General features: G+C 41.5%; 1 protein-coding gene across 1 annotated transcript in view; it reads left to right on the top strand.

Moving 5' to 3' along the window:
• kctd12b (potassium channel tetramerisation domain containing 12b) overlaps positions 1–15,623 on the top strand; it is an 18,500-nt gene extending 2,877 nt beyond the window's left edge. Inside the window, exon 2 of the mRNA XM_008420010.2 lies at positions 14,926–15,623. Within this exon, the coding sequence (XP_008418232.1) occupies positions 14,926–15,494 (569 nt within the window). The 3' untranslated portion in view covers positions 15,495–15,623. The remainder of the gene's footprint in view (positions 1–14,925) is intronic.
• The last annotated feature ends 281 nt before the right edge of the window (positions 15,624–15,904 follow it).

Genomic DNA, 15,904 nt, shown 5'->3' with positions numbered 1-15,904 from the left:
AAGACCCGTTAATATTATTCTCAATAACTGATTCAGTATTTGAAGGTTCTGTGTATTTGTTGATAGTGCTCACTTAATGTAAGTGAATATACCCAGCAGAGAGGGTAGGATTACCCTGTCTGCAGGCAAAGCCAATTGTCTTCTCACGACTGAAGCAAAGGTTGCTGTAAATACAGCTGCTATAAACGGTGACATGACAAAAGGATAGGTCCTGAATTTTTACCGGGGTTCTGTTAAAATGCCTTAAACATATCTCTCGAAGCAGATTTGCACTGTCTTCAAACAACACAACCTCAGAAATGTATTAGCTGTTTATTCAAACTCTATTTTATGAACCTTTAAACATCGGTTGGTTATTTACAAAGAAGCCGACGGATATTTACGCTGGAAAACGAAGTTGTGCGCCATTAATGGTCTTCTTGTTTGAAACATACACGGATCATTTAAAGTGTTTTGGATCAAAATAAAAGTGAAAAACATGACTTTATGTGAAAACTATTTCCTACACTGGCTTACTCTTATATTAGACAGTTAGTCTGACTTGAAGCACTTTGCATGTTCCATTCTCAGTATGTAGAAGAAAATTGGCACTTTATCCACCKCAATTTCTGGTGTAATTAGCTTTCTGCTTCTTTATAAACAATCACRTACAGCAAAGGTGCTGCTGGTTTAAAGGTTCAAACTCTTCACACATAAACCGTGAAGACATTTTAAAGACGAGTTATTTTAAGGAGGAAGAAGTCCATTTTGGACTTGGCCCCTTTCAGATTAGCCTCTAGTTTTAGCCTTCTGGCCCAGTCCCTCTGGAGTTATGATAAATCAAGACACCAAGAAAGCCATCTACTTCAGATAAGGTAAGATATTAACTGCTCATAAGCACTGAACAGAACCCCACTTTAGAAATCCTGAAATATCCCTTTAAAGTTTACTACTAGAGAGTTGGATCTGGCATCAGGACAGGTCTACTCGATCATGTGCCTCWGACTAAAACACATTTAAAGCCTATAAAGCATCCAGGTGATTATGTGAAATGCTAGAAGCATTGTAGATGGTTTGATCTAAAGTCAAGCAGTATTCAGTCTAAGCAAGGTTGTAGTTTAATGTCGTGGTGACAATAAGTGTTTCATGAAAGATTTTACCGTCATAACGTTGTGTTTCGGTGTGATGCAGTGTTTTGGACACCCTAAATCAGTGTGTTGAACCTGTTGCAGTGTGTAGGTTACATTGGGRYTAGCTGAGGGTAAACTGGTATACTAAATAAAATCCTACTTTCTTCTGATTCATGTTCATTGAAAACAAACAAAACTCTGAGTGCTGTTCAACAGCGAAGAAGAGCACACCTGCATCACAATTATATGTTTTTCATTTTCATTAGAAATTATTCCTCAGTCGTAAAATGAAGGAAACAGGCTTTCACAATAAAAGGAAATATCATAGGAAGTAACCCCATTAAATGTTTAGCTCTCCTCCCCTCAGGCTCTGTTTTTCATCTTCCCATCTGCTACTCTCTTTTTTGCACATTTTTTTTTTTTTTCATCATTTTGTTTTTCTCAGCTTGGTCTCATATTGAACACTTGACCAGAAAACAGAGCCAAGACAGAATTGAGGACATGCATAGATAACGAGCTCTCTTAAAGCAGATTACAAAACCCTCATTTCGTTGCCAATAATTGACCCAGTTACACCACACAGTCCAAACTGTGAAGTCGACTAGATTCAAAGTTAAGGACTGGCGAAGCTGTGCGCCGCTCGAGGCTTCCTGCGGAGCAACAGTTTGCCTGTTTCTGCAGATTTTGTTTTCAGTATTTCACCTGAGCACATTCACAGACAACAGAGCTATCGCAGGTGACGCTTGAATAACAATCAGGGGCACGTTTGTGTCGGTGAAGCACTCAAGTGTCATTTCATGAACTCTGACTCATATTTGCCTTTTTCATCCAGGCATTATCAAACGCCAGTTGCTTCAGTATTACACCTCTAAACCAATCTCAGTGTGGCCTAGATAAATGCATCGCTGATGAGCCCCCCATTAAAGTTGTGAAATATAGAAGTGGCTCCCTTCTGGGATAACAGATGATTTTTTTATTTATTTTTTTTTTGAATGAGGCCACATTTTGTCCTCAGAGAAGAGGACAGTATACGCTGTCAGGAGAGTCTCCCAAACAAACACAGCCACAGGGCAGCATTCCTCTGGCTCTGCTCTCCGGCGTGCTATGGCAACACCGGGGTACCAGGGTCGGCCATTAGCACACGCATGGAAAGACGAGCCTCATGCGTAAAATTCCAGGCACCGCTGTCTGTCTTTACACCCAAGAATGGCCTTGAGGTTCAACATTCAACAGAAGGCGAGTGGGGAGTGTTGGCAGTCAGACGTTAAACAGGAGCAGCAGTGATGTACACAGGCCACACTGTGATGGTAAACTGCTTTTCTCAGCGCTGTTGCAAAACTTGGCTTGCCAGCGAAGCATACCTTCGTGTGAGAGCTGCAGGCTCTCTGTCTCTATCCAGAGTGTCTCAATAAAGGCATTTTACAATGACATGTTGGCTTCATTATTCTCTTAAAAACAACAATCAAGGGAAATTTACCTTTGATTATGTATAAGAAAATAAGAAGAAAGTGTTGCAATACCGTCGTTCTTCTAGAACCTTTTCACATTTTGACACTAATTTCACCTGAAAGTTCAAACCTTAAACGTGTTGTGTTGTTTTTAACGTGATAGACTGGCACAGAATAGAGCATAAGTGCAAAAGTGGCCACTTGGATTTAGTTCTGCTGGTGGATTTGCCTTTATCTCTGTAACATGTCRCTCTGGCCTTATGCTCTGGATTATTGCCCGGTGGCACGGTGACCGTTCTCGTAATTTCTGGCAAACCAAAAATTGAATCTTTGCAGCTCGTCCAGAGTTACCATTGGCCTCTTGGCTGCTTCTCTGATTAATGTTCTACTTACCCTAGCCTGTCAGTGTAGCTGGTTGGGCAGCTGGTTTGCAATATTCCATCTTCTATAGATAAATAAAACATTCTAAGCTTTGGATATTGCTCTGCAAACCAACCCTTCTTTAACCTTCTCCACCGGTCTGCTGTGTTTATGATGCTGTTTGTTCACTGATGTTCTCTTAAAAACTGAGGCCTTTCTTTGAGCAATTTCATCTCTGGAAAAGATGAAATTACACACAGCTGGTATGAGTGTACCACTTTGATTTCATTTAGGGGCATCAAATACATAAAGAGTTTTATTCGTAAGTTATTTTTTAAGTACGGATGCATTATTTCTCCTTCTGCTTTATGTTGGTCAGTCAAATAAATAATCAATGAAACAAACTGGGGTTTGCAGTTCTGATATGGTAAATTGAAAATGACTTCATCTGGTGTGAAGACGTTTCCAAATCAACGCAACACTGTGCTGTTTTACAGTGTTCTTGTTACTGTACCCATCGTTACTGTGGCCAGCTTCACTCCTTTCATCTGATTCTTGACTCTTRGCCAGCTGGGTTGTTTCTCCTGTATTTGGGGTGGGAAAGGAAGATAGAGGAGGAGAACAGGAAGGCACGCACATCCCTTGAATGAAAAGCAAGTGGAAAATGGGACAAGTCTAAACCAAATACTTGAGTCGAAGCGAGAGGAATCTGGGAGAGTATTTAACTGACAAAGACTCGCGGCTCCCAGCTGATCTCGCCTTCTTAACAGCTCCAGCATTAGCTGTCCTTTTGTTTGGAGACATTCAGGATTGTACTGATAAAGTTCTCACAGGACCAATTCTGTAATGTGTGTTTTCTTTTTCCAGTTTGCCACTTCCATCAGCACTTAGCGATTCTGTTACCGGCAACACATGGCACGCTACATGCTACAAGGCTGTGCAGGAAAGGATTTTTAAATTAAAATTCAATTTTTTGCTAAAGTTAAAAAAAATGAGTGGATTTGCATGTTGCCCWAATAAAAGAGAACCAGATTTGAGATGAGGAAAATACAAACCCCTGTGCATTTTATAACTGAGAGGGCTCAWTTATTTAATAAACCTGGATGTTTTTGGTGGTTGAGTTTTTCCTCAGAATTAAAGATGAAATGTTATTTCAGACACACCTGCTGTGTTTTCACTGACCATGAAGTTGTACAACTTGATGTTACGAAAATAAATACTCTTAATGGAAGTATGCCAGTTTTGAAAAAAAAAACAAAAAAACAACAACTTCAGTTTCTTGAATAAAAGTTGTTGCGTTGCGATGAGGTGATTTTTCACCCGTATCGAAATAGACGTATTTCACTGATCTGCTATGGAAAAACATTTTTGCATCCCATGAGTCACGYGATCATCAGCTGGATGTTCTTACTGGCGAAAGCCACAGAGAAGATGACAGGATGTAGTTGGAAGATGATGGTTTGTTTTTGTTTTTTGGACAAYVTGCAGCTGGCTCTCACAAGCATCGCATTGTTCATAAAAAGTCATTTAAACGTGTTGAATCCATAGCTTTTCTGTAAAATCAGCCACTATATTCTCCTTATAACGATGCAAATATAGTCACTTTCAAATATAAGCGGCTTGTCACTCTGAATAAGAGACCGACGTCTCCTCTGATGGATGACAAATGAGCGCTAGCACTATGGCTGAATTATGATTATATGTCATGTAACTATTTACATCCATGGTTGCCATGGTTTTTTAATGACTTATTGCGTGAACAAGCTTATTCACATGTGATTTTAATTTTATTTCCCATTTATTGGCTACACCGCAATTGCAAAATTGTGTTATTTCTACATTAGCAGTGCATAGACAAAGATTTGCACAAATTTCTATTGGAAACGCAGCTATTGCTACTGACTTATGACTAATTTGGGATTTTTTTTGTGCAAAGCCTTCCTTCAACGCGTTGGCTCCCAAATGTTTCAACACAAGATCCACAAACTCAAAAGACAGCAAATGTTTGTGGAGTATATAAGCATTTCCAMTGAATCAGTTAATCAAGGTTACCTTGAAAACACAAACAGCATCAACAGCCAACATATTACTGAGGGGTGTGATCACAGAACCATCGAATGTTTTGTGGCTAATAGTCAACAGGGTGGCAGGAAACGTGTTGAAGAAAAAAAAAAACAAGATGTAAATGACCTGCCAAAGATTTGAGAAGAATCAAGCACGAAGCCACCATTAACCCATTATCTTCCAGTTCTGCCACATTTCATACCTGTAACCTCCCTGAAGTTATCTACAAGTACAAGACGTTCAATGCTCAGAGACACGGCCAAGGTAAGGAAGGTTGAAACTCGACCACCAATGAACGAGGYGCATAAGCTCAAGCGTCTAGACTTGAGCTTATGCTTAAGTCTAGACAGATTTTTCAAAGGTAATGTGGATTGAGTTTATTGCTTATAAGCAGGCGACAGATTTTCTCATTTGAGGAATYTAAGATTATGCCGCATCATTCACACTGCGCCTACTGTCATAAAAACTTAGATATTCATTGATAAACAAAATCTGTCTTGAGTGCAAAGCAGCATGACTGCTGCTCKGATTAGAAGAAGCTCTTATGTAGCTCTTGATTGATCATTGAACTGCTACTTTATTTCTGTCTTTACAAAAATCTTTTTTTTAATTCCTGTGGCAATTCTCACCCTGCAGCATTGAACTCCAGCTTTCCCTCCCACTCCTACTTTTAATAGAAAAACTAACGCAGAGTTTAAAAACTGACACAACTTTGACTCATTTGACATCAAAGATGKAAAACACAAACCTCCTCTCACTTCTCATGTAAACAGCGAAAATATCTGTCATGATAAAGTCCAACTCTCTGTTTTTTTGTTGGTTTTTTTTACATCAAAAAGAGTGAAAATGATTTTGCTGCTGTGACGAAATCGCACTTTTGCCTCATCTGCGAGTGAACTGAAATGCGCCTTTGAAGGTTCCCTTGCTGCATTTTTTTTTTTTCATGAATGCACGCAGCACATGTGTTACAGTATCAACGCAGAGTGAGTCATCCTCGCAGCTTCCTGTTCCGGCTGTTCAGTCAGATTTGTCTGCACGCTGTTGTTTCTGTTTTGTCAGAGCACTCGGCTGCGGACCATCTGTGACTCTTCGCTTACCTACGCTTTCTGTCGATCTCAATCCCTTGTCTGCTTTTAGATCTGTATACCAGCACGCCCCGGCTCCGTCTTGTTTTGCCATTCTCGTGTTTGTGCTTACACAGGTTTTGCTGAACAGGTTGGACGGGTGTGTGGCCCACACRCACACRCACACACACACGGTATTAGCTGGGTCAGAGCTGAAGTCGTAGGACAACCAGGTGGGGGAAGCAGGGCAGAAATATGTTGAGTCGCTTCACTTTCAAAACAAGCTGAACAGGCAGCTGGCATCTCTAATCTTGAACAAACGACACAAAACCACGCATCAAGGGAGGGAAGTTGCTAGGAGAACCGAGCCTCCGTTGTGAATCTAATGACTCGGAGCTGTGAGGTTTTTTTGGATGTAATTGGCTGCTTTCTTTTCGGTCTTCTCTAGAAAAAAGGATTTCAAACATGTAAAACTAGCAAAAGCCACTGAGGAGACGTGGAGAGTGTGAGACGAAAGCATACAGCTCGGCAAACCTTCCATCATCACCGCAGTGTGATTTCTGCGCTTGCTAATTTGCACATGTATGCAACCTTCACGTGAGCTTTAGCAATGTCATGGTTCGGCCATGTAAGCACACACACACACACACCCCCACACGCACACCCGCACGCACACACACACACACGCACACGCACACACGCAGTACAGTAGCACTGGCCTGAGGCATCTTCATCTCACTGTGTCGGTTATTTATAGTGTGTCGGGCGTTTGGGCCAGATGTGAACCTTAGTCACCACATTGTTCTGTCTGCGGGTTGGGCGCACACAGATGTTCTGTCACCTTAACTTCACTGCCACATCCTGCGAAGAGCCACTGTCACAAAACAGACTGCAGCCCGAAACAGCTGAGGTGTCAACCCTCATTGCTTTGGAGAGACAGTGCAGTTAATGGTTAATGAAGAGAAGTGTAGGAAATTAACGACAGGAAATCTGAAATTTAAAAATAAAACTGGGTATAAAACTTTGACGTGTGCTCTTAAGCATTAGGAAGCTTGTTGAGGGTTTAATGCACAATTCAGCCGACATTCTGCTTTCAKACAGAGTCCAGTTAGTATGTCACAATGCTGCTATGATAGATCAAAGAACAAAATATTTTTATTTCCATTGTGGGAACAGGGTTATGTTGGCCAGGGCACCCTAAAGGCGCAAGCTCTGCATGTTTCTATCATTTCCCATCAACCCTCAAGAGAATTGGCTGAAACAGATAAAACAGAAGTCTGTTTGTTTCACTCTTAAAAAGATAGCATAATCTCCAAAATTAAAACATTAAAATGTTTTTTTTTTTTTTTTTACAAATAGAGTGAAATTCTTTTCATCTTTATTTCTTTGAAATTATGGCTAACAGAGAAGCAAAACCCAAAACTCAGAGTCTAAGAATATTAGTAGATAAAACCATCAGGCTTCTAAAAAAATATATATGTCAATTTCTATGCACTCACCACTTGATTTTTTTCTTTTTTGAACAAATTATTGCATGAATGTGGTGTGASATCGAGGAAATCCTCCTGTGGTTCTGCTGTAGGAGGCCTTTAGTTCATCTGCATTGTTGGGTTTGTGGTCTGTCGTCTTCCTCGTGACGATACTGCATGGAGTATGGGGTTCAGGTCAGGCCAGTTTGCTGACCAAACACAGTTACACCATGGTTATCAAATCAGCTTTTGGTACTTTTGAGTTTAATGACAGGTGATATGTTCTGCWGGGAAATRAAATCAGCKTCTCCATGAAGCTTGTCGGTACAGAAGGAAGCACAAAATGCTCTAAAATGTAGACTGTGCATCGACTGTGAACTTCAGAAAAACCAGGGCACCCCAAATTCTCAGTTTTTGTGAAAACATCACACTGGACTTCACCTAATGTGGATTCTGGGTCTTTCCACTCTTCCTCCAGACACTGGGACTTTGATTTTCAATTGAAATGCTTTACTCTCATTTGAAAAGAGCACTTTGGACCACAGAACAATAAGTCCAGTTCTCTTTCTTCTTCGGTAAGTCGCTTGCTGTTTATGTGCAGGATTTGTCTGTGTGTAGTGGCTCTTTATGCGATGACTCCTGCCTCAGTTCATTCCTTCAGCAAATCTCAGGAATTTTTGAATTATTTCTTTTTTTCTGAACAATCCTCTTAAGGCTGCAGTTATCCTGGCTGCTAGTGCACCTTACCCTACCACACATTTCCATTCACTCAGTTTTTTTTTTTTTTTTAATAAAAATACCATCAAGTACTAAACTAGAACTCACTGAACTCCTGAGAATAACCCATTCTTTCACAAGTGTTTACAGAAGAAGCAGTCTGCATGCCTGGAGTTTATACACCTGTGCTCACGGAAGTGATAATAACGCCTGAATTTAATGACTGCRCAAATACATTTGGAAATAGAGTGACTCTGTGCAAAAGAGTTGTCTCAAATGGAATAAAAAAATGTTAACTGGATTAGCTATTTTGTGGAGTTCCACTCTAAAAATATCTTGAAGTGGGCAATGACATCCAACTTCACAAGGTTTAATTATACGCCATCAATCTCCCCAAGTAAAAGGTTTATATGTCTTTTGTACTGTGGTGTAACCAAGGAGTAAGATGTTGTCGGAGGTGTTGTTAGGATGGGATTCACCTCGGCCATCTGGAGCCTTAGGCTTTAATCTGACCGTCTAATTATCGGTAATCTGTGCAGCCAGGATTGTCCTTGTTGCTGCTGTTAAGAGTAAAGAAGAACTGTAGTAGGTTGCTATCAAAGATCCTGGTGTAAACGGATGTAAAAATAAGGAGGCTACACTTTTTCAGAGGTTTGAATATTTTTAAAATAATACGAGTTCACGCTTGTTTGTTAGTCATTCACGTCTCGCTCACAAATTTCCTCGAACATTTCCCTCCAACCTCCCGTCTCGTGTTTGCTTTCTGCCGTTTGGCAGCTGCACTCGCTCTCCAGCTGTTTGCGTCAGACATTTCCTCCACATTATGTAGAATGACAGATTTGTAATTGCTCCGAGACTTGTGAGTGCACTCCCGAGATTTTGATACGGGCAACTGTGCTTATACGCCAGCATGTCAAGTGAGTCTGTGGAAAACATTATTATTATTATTATTATTACTACCATGTCTTACCACGCCACCCCTCCCCGTACGCGTTTTCTTGACAGAAATGAACACGAAAAGACAATGAATGAGAGCGCTGCAGGAGGCGAGCCTCGCACTGTCATTAGGCACAGATCACGTCTCAAAAGCAGGGTGGGGAGTTCGAGCTGAATATGTTGTGATTAGTTTGGAGCTCAGGCTGCAGTTACCAAAACACGGCAGCCTGAGCTCCTTCCACAACCCCAGGAAAGAGTCTGACTTACCCTTTCACATGAAATTCTACTTCTACTCAGCGAAACATTACTATGCATTTGTGTGGCGCACTTCAGGGTGGCGTTACCATGGCGATGGCAATGTCCTCTTGTTTGCCATGTCTCTCCCCCTCCGAGGGCCACATCACCTGTCGGTGACGGCAGTGAATTTTAAAAAGTAACCCGAGCGTCATTGTTCAGGTCATACTGGCTCAAGCTGCGGTCCACGTTAATACGATGCTTATGTTTGAATTTCACGCCTAAGCTTGAAACTGTTTGAAAAAAATAAAATATGCTTGGCGATTTACACGTTTCGGCACATTGCAAGTCTTTTTCGATGCAGGTGACAACACGAAGTAAAAATGTCTTCCCAGCAACAAGACTCCTTCTGACATAAACCAAGTCTGAGCATGATGAAAGCAATCTTTTTTCAAACACTGGAAAAGCTCCAATTTGTTGTTCAAAACATTTGAGCTGCACAAAAAAAAAGTAAAGAAGTATTTGACCTGGAACTGCTTGCCTTTAGTGCTGGCAGGGGCTTTTCCTCCTTTGTGCAAGCTACTCTCTCCTAACCCCATTCCACCAAAGCTTTTTCAGCCCCATGCTCTGCTGCAGGGCCAAGTGCGTCCAGTGGCCATAATCTGCCAAGCTCTGCTCCCAGCACTTTCAGGCGCAGATCTCTGCAGCACATTGTTCCCATGCAGGAGATGAAGCCCTGCACCGATTCTGCTTAATGCCAAAAACTGGAGTAGGACAGGTGCAGAGCAACTGAAAGGATATTTGACTAAATGAATGGTTTGCTGTTAAGATTACGTAAAAATGTTTATGTTGTTGTTTTTTAAGTATTTGCAACATAAGAGTTAGGGCAGGAAGAAATAATCCCACATCACATCATATGTTTCTTTTTGTGTATTCTGCTCYGTCTTCTCTCATCCCCAGTCGGTCGTTGCTGACGGCTGCTTGCTCTGAGCCTGGTTCTGGTTCTGCTGGAGTTTTCTTCCTGTTAAGGGAGAGTTTTTTTTCTCTCCACTGTCGCTACATGCGTGCTCGGTAGGAGGGGTTGCTGTAAAGTCAACAGCACAACGAATGCGAGCGATTTTCTGCTCGTCCAGGATTAGTGAATTCTTCAAGTCCATGACTTAGAAATGTTTTAGGCTACTTTGATCACTCAGATCAATTAGACTTTCTGTGTGGTTGAATTGAAATGATCATTTTAAAGTGCCTCAAGATGACATTTGTTGTGAATCGGCTCTGTATAAATAAGATGAACTGAATTGAAACGCATTTTGCCAATTCTTTCTGACGCCTAAAATTATGCCTGATTTGTGCCAGGCAGAATTCATTCTTTTCGGGAGAAAATTTTTTTTTTTTTACTGTGGTATTGTGTTGTAGCTCAACCACAATGCAAAGTTCATGGATTTTCTTCCACGGGCCTTTTTGTAGACAAAGTTGCAGAAATGCAAGTCTGTCTTYATCRCCTTGGCCTTAGATTYTTCAGCCACATTCATCGTTATTCCTCCTCCCTCATTAACAAAAATGGCGGGTTAACTACGGTTCAGAGGAACGATCCCGTTTCACTTTGGGTGCATGGCTAAGACACGCTTGTTGAAGACATATGCTGAGCTTAGTCTGATTGTTGGTGCAGATTGTTTGGACATGTTCAAGCTTTCTTTTTAAGTCAGTGATTATTGAAGCGGAGAACCATTTTTAATATTTTTTCTGCCCTTACTTTCAGTTTTAGTGACTTAATGCCACCTTTAAATTATTATTTCATAAGAACTTTGGCACTCTTCCACTCTCCAACCCCTGCCGACCATTAAATTGTTTACGGGGACTTTCTTTCAAACAATATCCATTAAATGCACGTCACAATGTCTTCCAAAGTTGCACGCCTAATAATGACTTCCGGAGATTGATGTTTCATTCCTGTCAGGTTTCATTATGAGTGGAATTCCAATTTTAATAAAGCGCCTCATTTATGTCCCATGTTGTGCTTTATGAGTCCGCGCATGAGAATACTGTACATGTAATACACGTTGCAATAATTTCAGGTAAACCCATTACAAACCACGGAGGACCCATTTTCAAACCGAGGGGTGTTAAACCCCGGCAACAGGGACACGTTAGCGTCACCATTAGCAGTAATGATGGTAATGAAGGGCTCTGAAACGCTAAACAGCTGGGGGAGACTAAAAGAAGCAAGGCAAAAAAAGGGGAGGGCAGAGGGTGTGTATATGTGTGTGTGAAAAGGCTTTAGCTTTTGCGTATATCCCTGGAGAAGTGGCCCGTGGAAAAAGAGTTAAGTGCACTCTTTTTTTTTTTTTCTGTTCTCCTCCATAAGGCTTAACAGTGAAGAAAAGCACGGAGCCCATCCCCCGGTGGATTATTCCTCTGACACACTGTTAAGCCCCCCCATACTCCCACGTCCAGGCAGTTTCAAAACACATGTATTCATTATGAGAGACTCTTAACGCACCCAAACATGCGGGCAAACGCACGTCGGAGAACATCTTTCAGTTCAACCCCCTCCTTCATCCGCATCGTTTTTTCCGGCAACTCTGCCTTTATTTGTCCCGTCGTACGCTCCGAGCCGCCCACACGCAACCACGCCAACACATGCAGCGAGCAGGCAGGCTTACTTATCTGTGCACGCCTGAGAAGACGCACGGGGCAGTCAATTACTCTGATGCACTGGCTTTGAGAACCTCTGTCATTTTCAGGTGTTCAGAAATCCAAGCAAGAGGGGAGAATTATCTTTGACCACTTCTGTTGGACAGAAGCAGCTTTTGCTGTTATATAAGGCAGGTTGATGAGCCCTTCTAAAGGAAAGCAGGACACTCCTGTGCTCGCATAGGGCRCCCTGAGCTTTGTCTGTGGCATATTGCGTCTCTGCATGAACATCCATGGAAGCAGGTGACAGAGATTGGCTATTTGTGTGCATTCTCTGTCACCGAATTGGGTCAAAGCGTCCGGAAAAAGGACACACACAAACACACACACAACAAAATCTGAATAAAAGTTCCTTACAGCCAACAGTTTTGAAACTGCCTCTCAAAAATTTCTGTTCCACCTTTGCTTTGTTAAAACTAACAATGTGTTTTCTTAGACGGTCAGACTGACCAGCAAGGTGTTCAAAGTTTTTCCAGCCAGAGCCAACAGAGTTTATGTCAAGACTTGAAATCGATGTTCACAGATGTGCTGCATTCAATACAATTGAGCTTCTGTTTTTCAACGAGAATGTACGGAAAGACAATTGTTTAGAYGTGCAAAGCTGGTCAAGACATTCCCAAAAGACACTATGCAGCTGTAATTACAACAAAATGTGGTTCTGTAAAACAAAACCAGGACTGAATATAAATACCCACCACACTTTTAAGAGTTGAAGTTGTAATAACATTTAATAGACTTGTGTGCTTTTCTTTTCTTTTCATATCATATCGTATCACTACGTAATACTTACTGTTGGTATTTTGTGTAAAATCCCAGTAAAATACACTGAAATTTGGGGCTGTAGAGTGACAAAATGCGAAAAAAAAACTCAAGGGGTATGAATATTTTTTGCAAGACTGTAATTTTTATGCACAAAAGATTCAGCAGATGAGTTGAAGGAGAGGTTTGAAAAATGTCACATTAAAGTAAGATAATTAATCTACTGCATTGCTGCACTAACCGTTAGTACATAGAYGCATGAGTTCACTTGTGTATGTTGTTCTTTCATGTCCGAGACCTACTGTTGGGATGAAGATAATACAAGAGTTCCACTTTAGCGAGTTGACATGTGCAAAGTAAGACCCAGGGACCCAGTCTGACATGTGTCACCATAGAGAAAAAAATAAATAAAAAATGTGGAAAGAAGAAAATTGCATTACGAACTGGCTGATCTGAAAACAGTAATTTAGAAACACAGACGGCATGAACTTTGGTCTTCAAACATGTACGTACGTAAGCCTCTCTTTCTGAGAAGTCCCTCATCAGCAACTTCTGTTCTCACACGGGGACGAGATAAGAAATCAACACGCTGTAAAGAATGATTTGTCAAGCTTTGGTCAGGAGGTTTTCAACCTGACCGTGGCGCCGCAGTTTTCCATCTGATATAATATGCTTGCCRGCAAAAAGGGAAGAGGATTGGAAAACGGATTGAAACTATCTCTCGCTCCTCTTGTCTTTCATCTGCCATCTCMTCGTGCCGAGCTGCTTTTTCTGCTAATTTCTCCTGCCATTCTGCTCCTACACGCTGTTCTGACACCATGCTTGCTTTTGTACTCACACAACWGTAAAGTTGAAGGCTGAGATGGTAGTCGGTGAGCCAGAAAGCAATTTCCGYAACCATWTTCTTCACCGTTTTTTGAGTTAAAGTATGACATTTTTTTGGAAAGAGTGTATTTTGCAAAATAATAAACGAGACTTCAGCACCTGTATTCTCCTAAAAATAGAGGATTATCAGCAAAGTGTAGCTGTGCCAAACTGTGGAGGCTGGAAGGAAATGAAAAATGAAAATTTCACCCATACAAATTCAGAATAGTGTATGAGACTCAAAATATGCCCAGTAAGCTTTCTTTCATACTGAGGGACAGGAAAGCTGTGTGTGTAAAGAGCACCTAGGAAAAAAGTGTATAGTAAATACTGTAATTGTTTAATGAAAAACAGCAATGTAAATAAATATGTTCAGATGACATTTTACACTGATGTCACACTTGTCACATTAGACAATTATGCACAAGGAAGTTTGTGACCTTGYTGGTCTGCAGTTAGTAGTAATATCATTACCCTTAGAAACATGCACTACAAAACTAAAACAAGATATATCTTTCTGGCCAGAAGTAACTGAACAAAGTTGTTTCCAGCTGAACYTTTAAGTTATTTTCAATTTTGTTTTTTGTAACAGAAATCCTCGTTACACACAGTGAGCCAAGACGATGGGTTTCCATGTCAGTAACCTTCTGAAGGACTTTTAAATGTAAAGTAGCTTTCACATGAACAGCATACACTTAAAAAATGGATTGTTTGGAGAACTATTAGCTTGAGAACTTCTTCCTGTTTTGTTGAAATTAAACACCTGGAGCATTATCAAGTTGTATCTAGCCGTTTTATTTATATGGTAAAGGTAACTTTGACCCAGTAGACTGTAAATGACGGGTAGCGTCCTGTTATCCAGGTTATTTTGTCTGCTGTGAAACATAATCAGGTTGTTTTAAAAATCCAAAATTAGCTTTCAATTTAATTTTGGCAAGTTATGTTCCCTCATTTATAGGCTTGCCAGGTTTATAACGAGTGAACCAGAGCTGGCTCACAGAAAGCTCCACCATTAGGCTAATTATATCCATTTTAGCGCCAGAACTGCAGTTTCTACCTTGTCATAGATGAGCCTAAGCTAGGATATTTTATGAACACAAACAGACGTAACGCATTTCAACACATATTACAACTTACGCTGTGTAAGGTGGGAGCTGAAATACTTTCAGTGACGTTGTTTTTTAAAGTTTTACTTTGTTTYCCTCCGCAGGCAGTTCCTCTGCCATTCCTGAGGCAGTCGCCTCGGACCCACCAGCTCCCGACGAAGCAGTCACGCCCAAACCTGCCGCCCTCCATCACGAATCAACCATTGTGGAACTCGGCAGCACCGGCAGAACCAAAAGCCTCCCAGAAACAGGCTGCAGCTCCTCGCTAGACCTCCACAAACCTCTCCCTCCTCCTCTGACTCCTCCTCCTCCGCCTCTCCCTCCTGCTGCAGACATTCCCGACCTTCCTCTTCCATCGCCCCCCATCCTTCCTCCCCCTCCGCTTTCCACCAAGTCGGCTTCCACCTCCAGCCCTCCTCCCTCTCCAATGCCGCCCCTCGGCGACAGCCCCCAGCGTCCCACCACGCTCAACATAAAGACGCTTCCGCGCTCCACTGCGAGGGAGAACGGCGGCCCTCCGCATCGGGTCGACGACGACGAGGATGAGAGGAAGCTGCTGGAAGAGGATCTMAAAAAATGCATTGAGGACTTCAAAAAGATCCGCTTGCCCACGGTGTTTCCAGACCGCAAGAGGCACTGGCAGAACGACCTGCTCAAGAAGTACAATGCGTGAAGAGAAGAGCCTCTCTGTGGTACTGCTGTGAACAAACCCGGCTAAAAACCTTTAGGAACTATATGCTGCGGTTGGTGAAGTGAAGCTCAAGGTTTACAGTAATGTAAAAAAAAAAAAAAAAGAAAAGTATTTGCAGCCAGTTTTCTCTGATTTAACTTTTTGTTGTCACAAGTAAATGTTTCAGATCATCAAACAAGCTGTAACATCAGACAAAAAAAAAAAAGCAGAGTAAACACAAGTCAGGTTTCAAATAATGACCACATATATTAACAAAAAAAAAAGTATCCAAACCAGCAATGTCCAATATAAACAAGTAATTAAACCAGCAACAGTGTGACTGTCAGTGAGTCCTTCACAATGTATTTAGAGCCATTTAGCATTGATTGTGCCRAGTGTGCTTTTGGATCTCG

This window comes from Poecilia reticulata, linkage group LG10 (genome assembly GCF_000633615.1).
Source record: "Poecilia reticulata strain Guanapo linkage group LG10, Guppy_female_1.0+MT, whole genome shotgun sequence".
NCBI lineage: Eukaryota > Metazoa > Chordata > Actinopteri > Cyprinodontiformes > Poeciliidae > Poecilia > Poecilia reticulata.
Note: the sequence above shows the minus strand (reverse complement) of the source record. Positions and strands in the feature narration are given on the sequence as shown.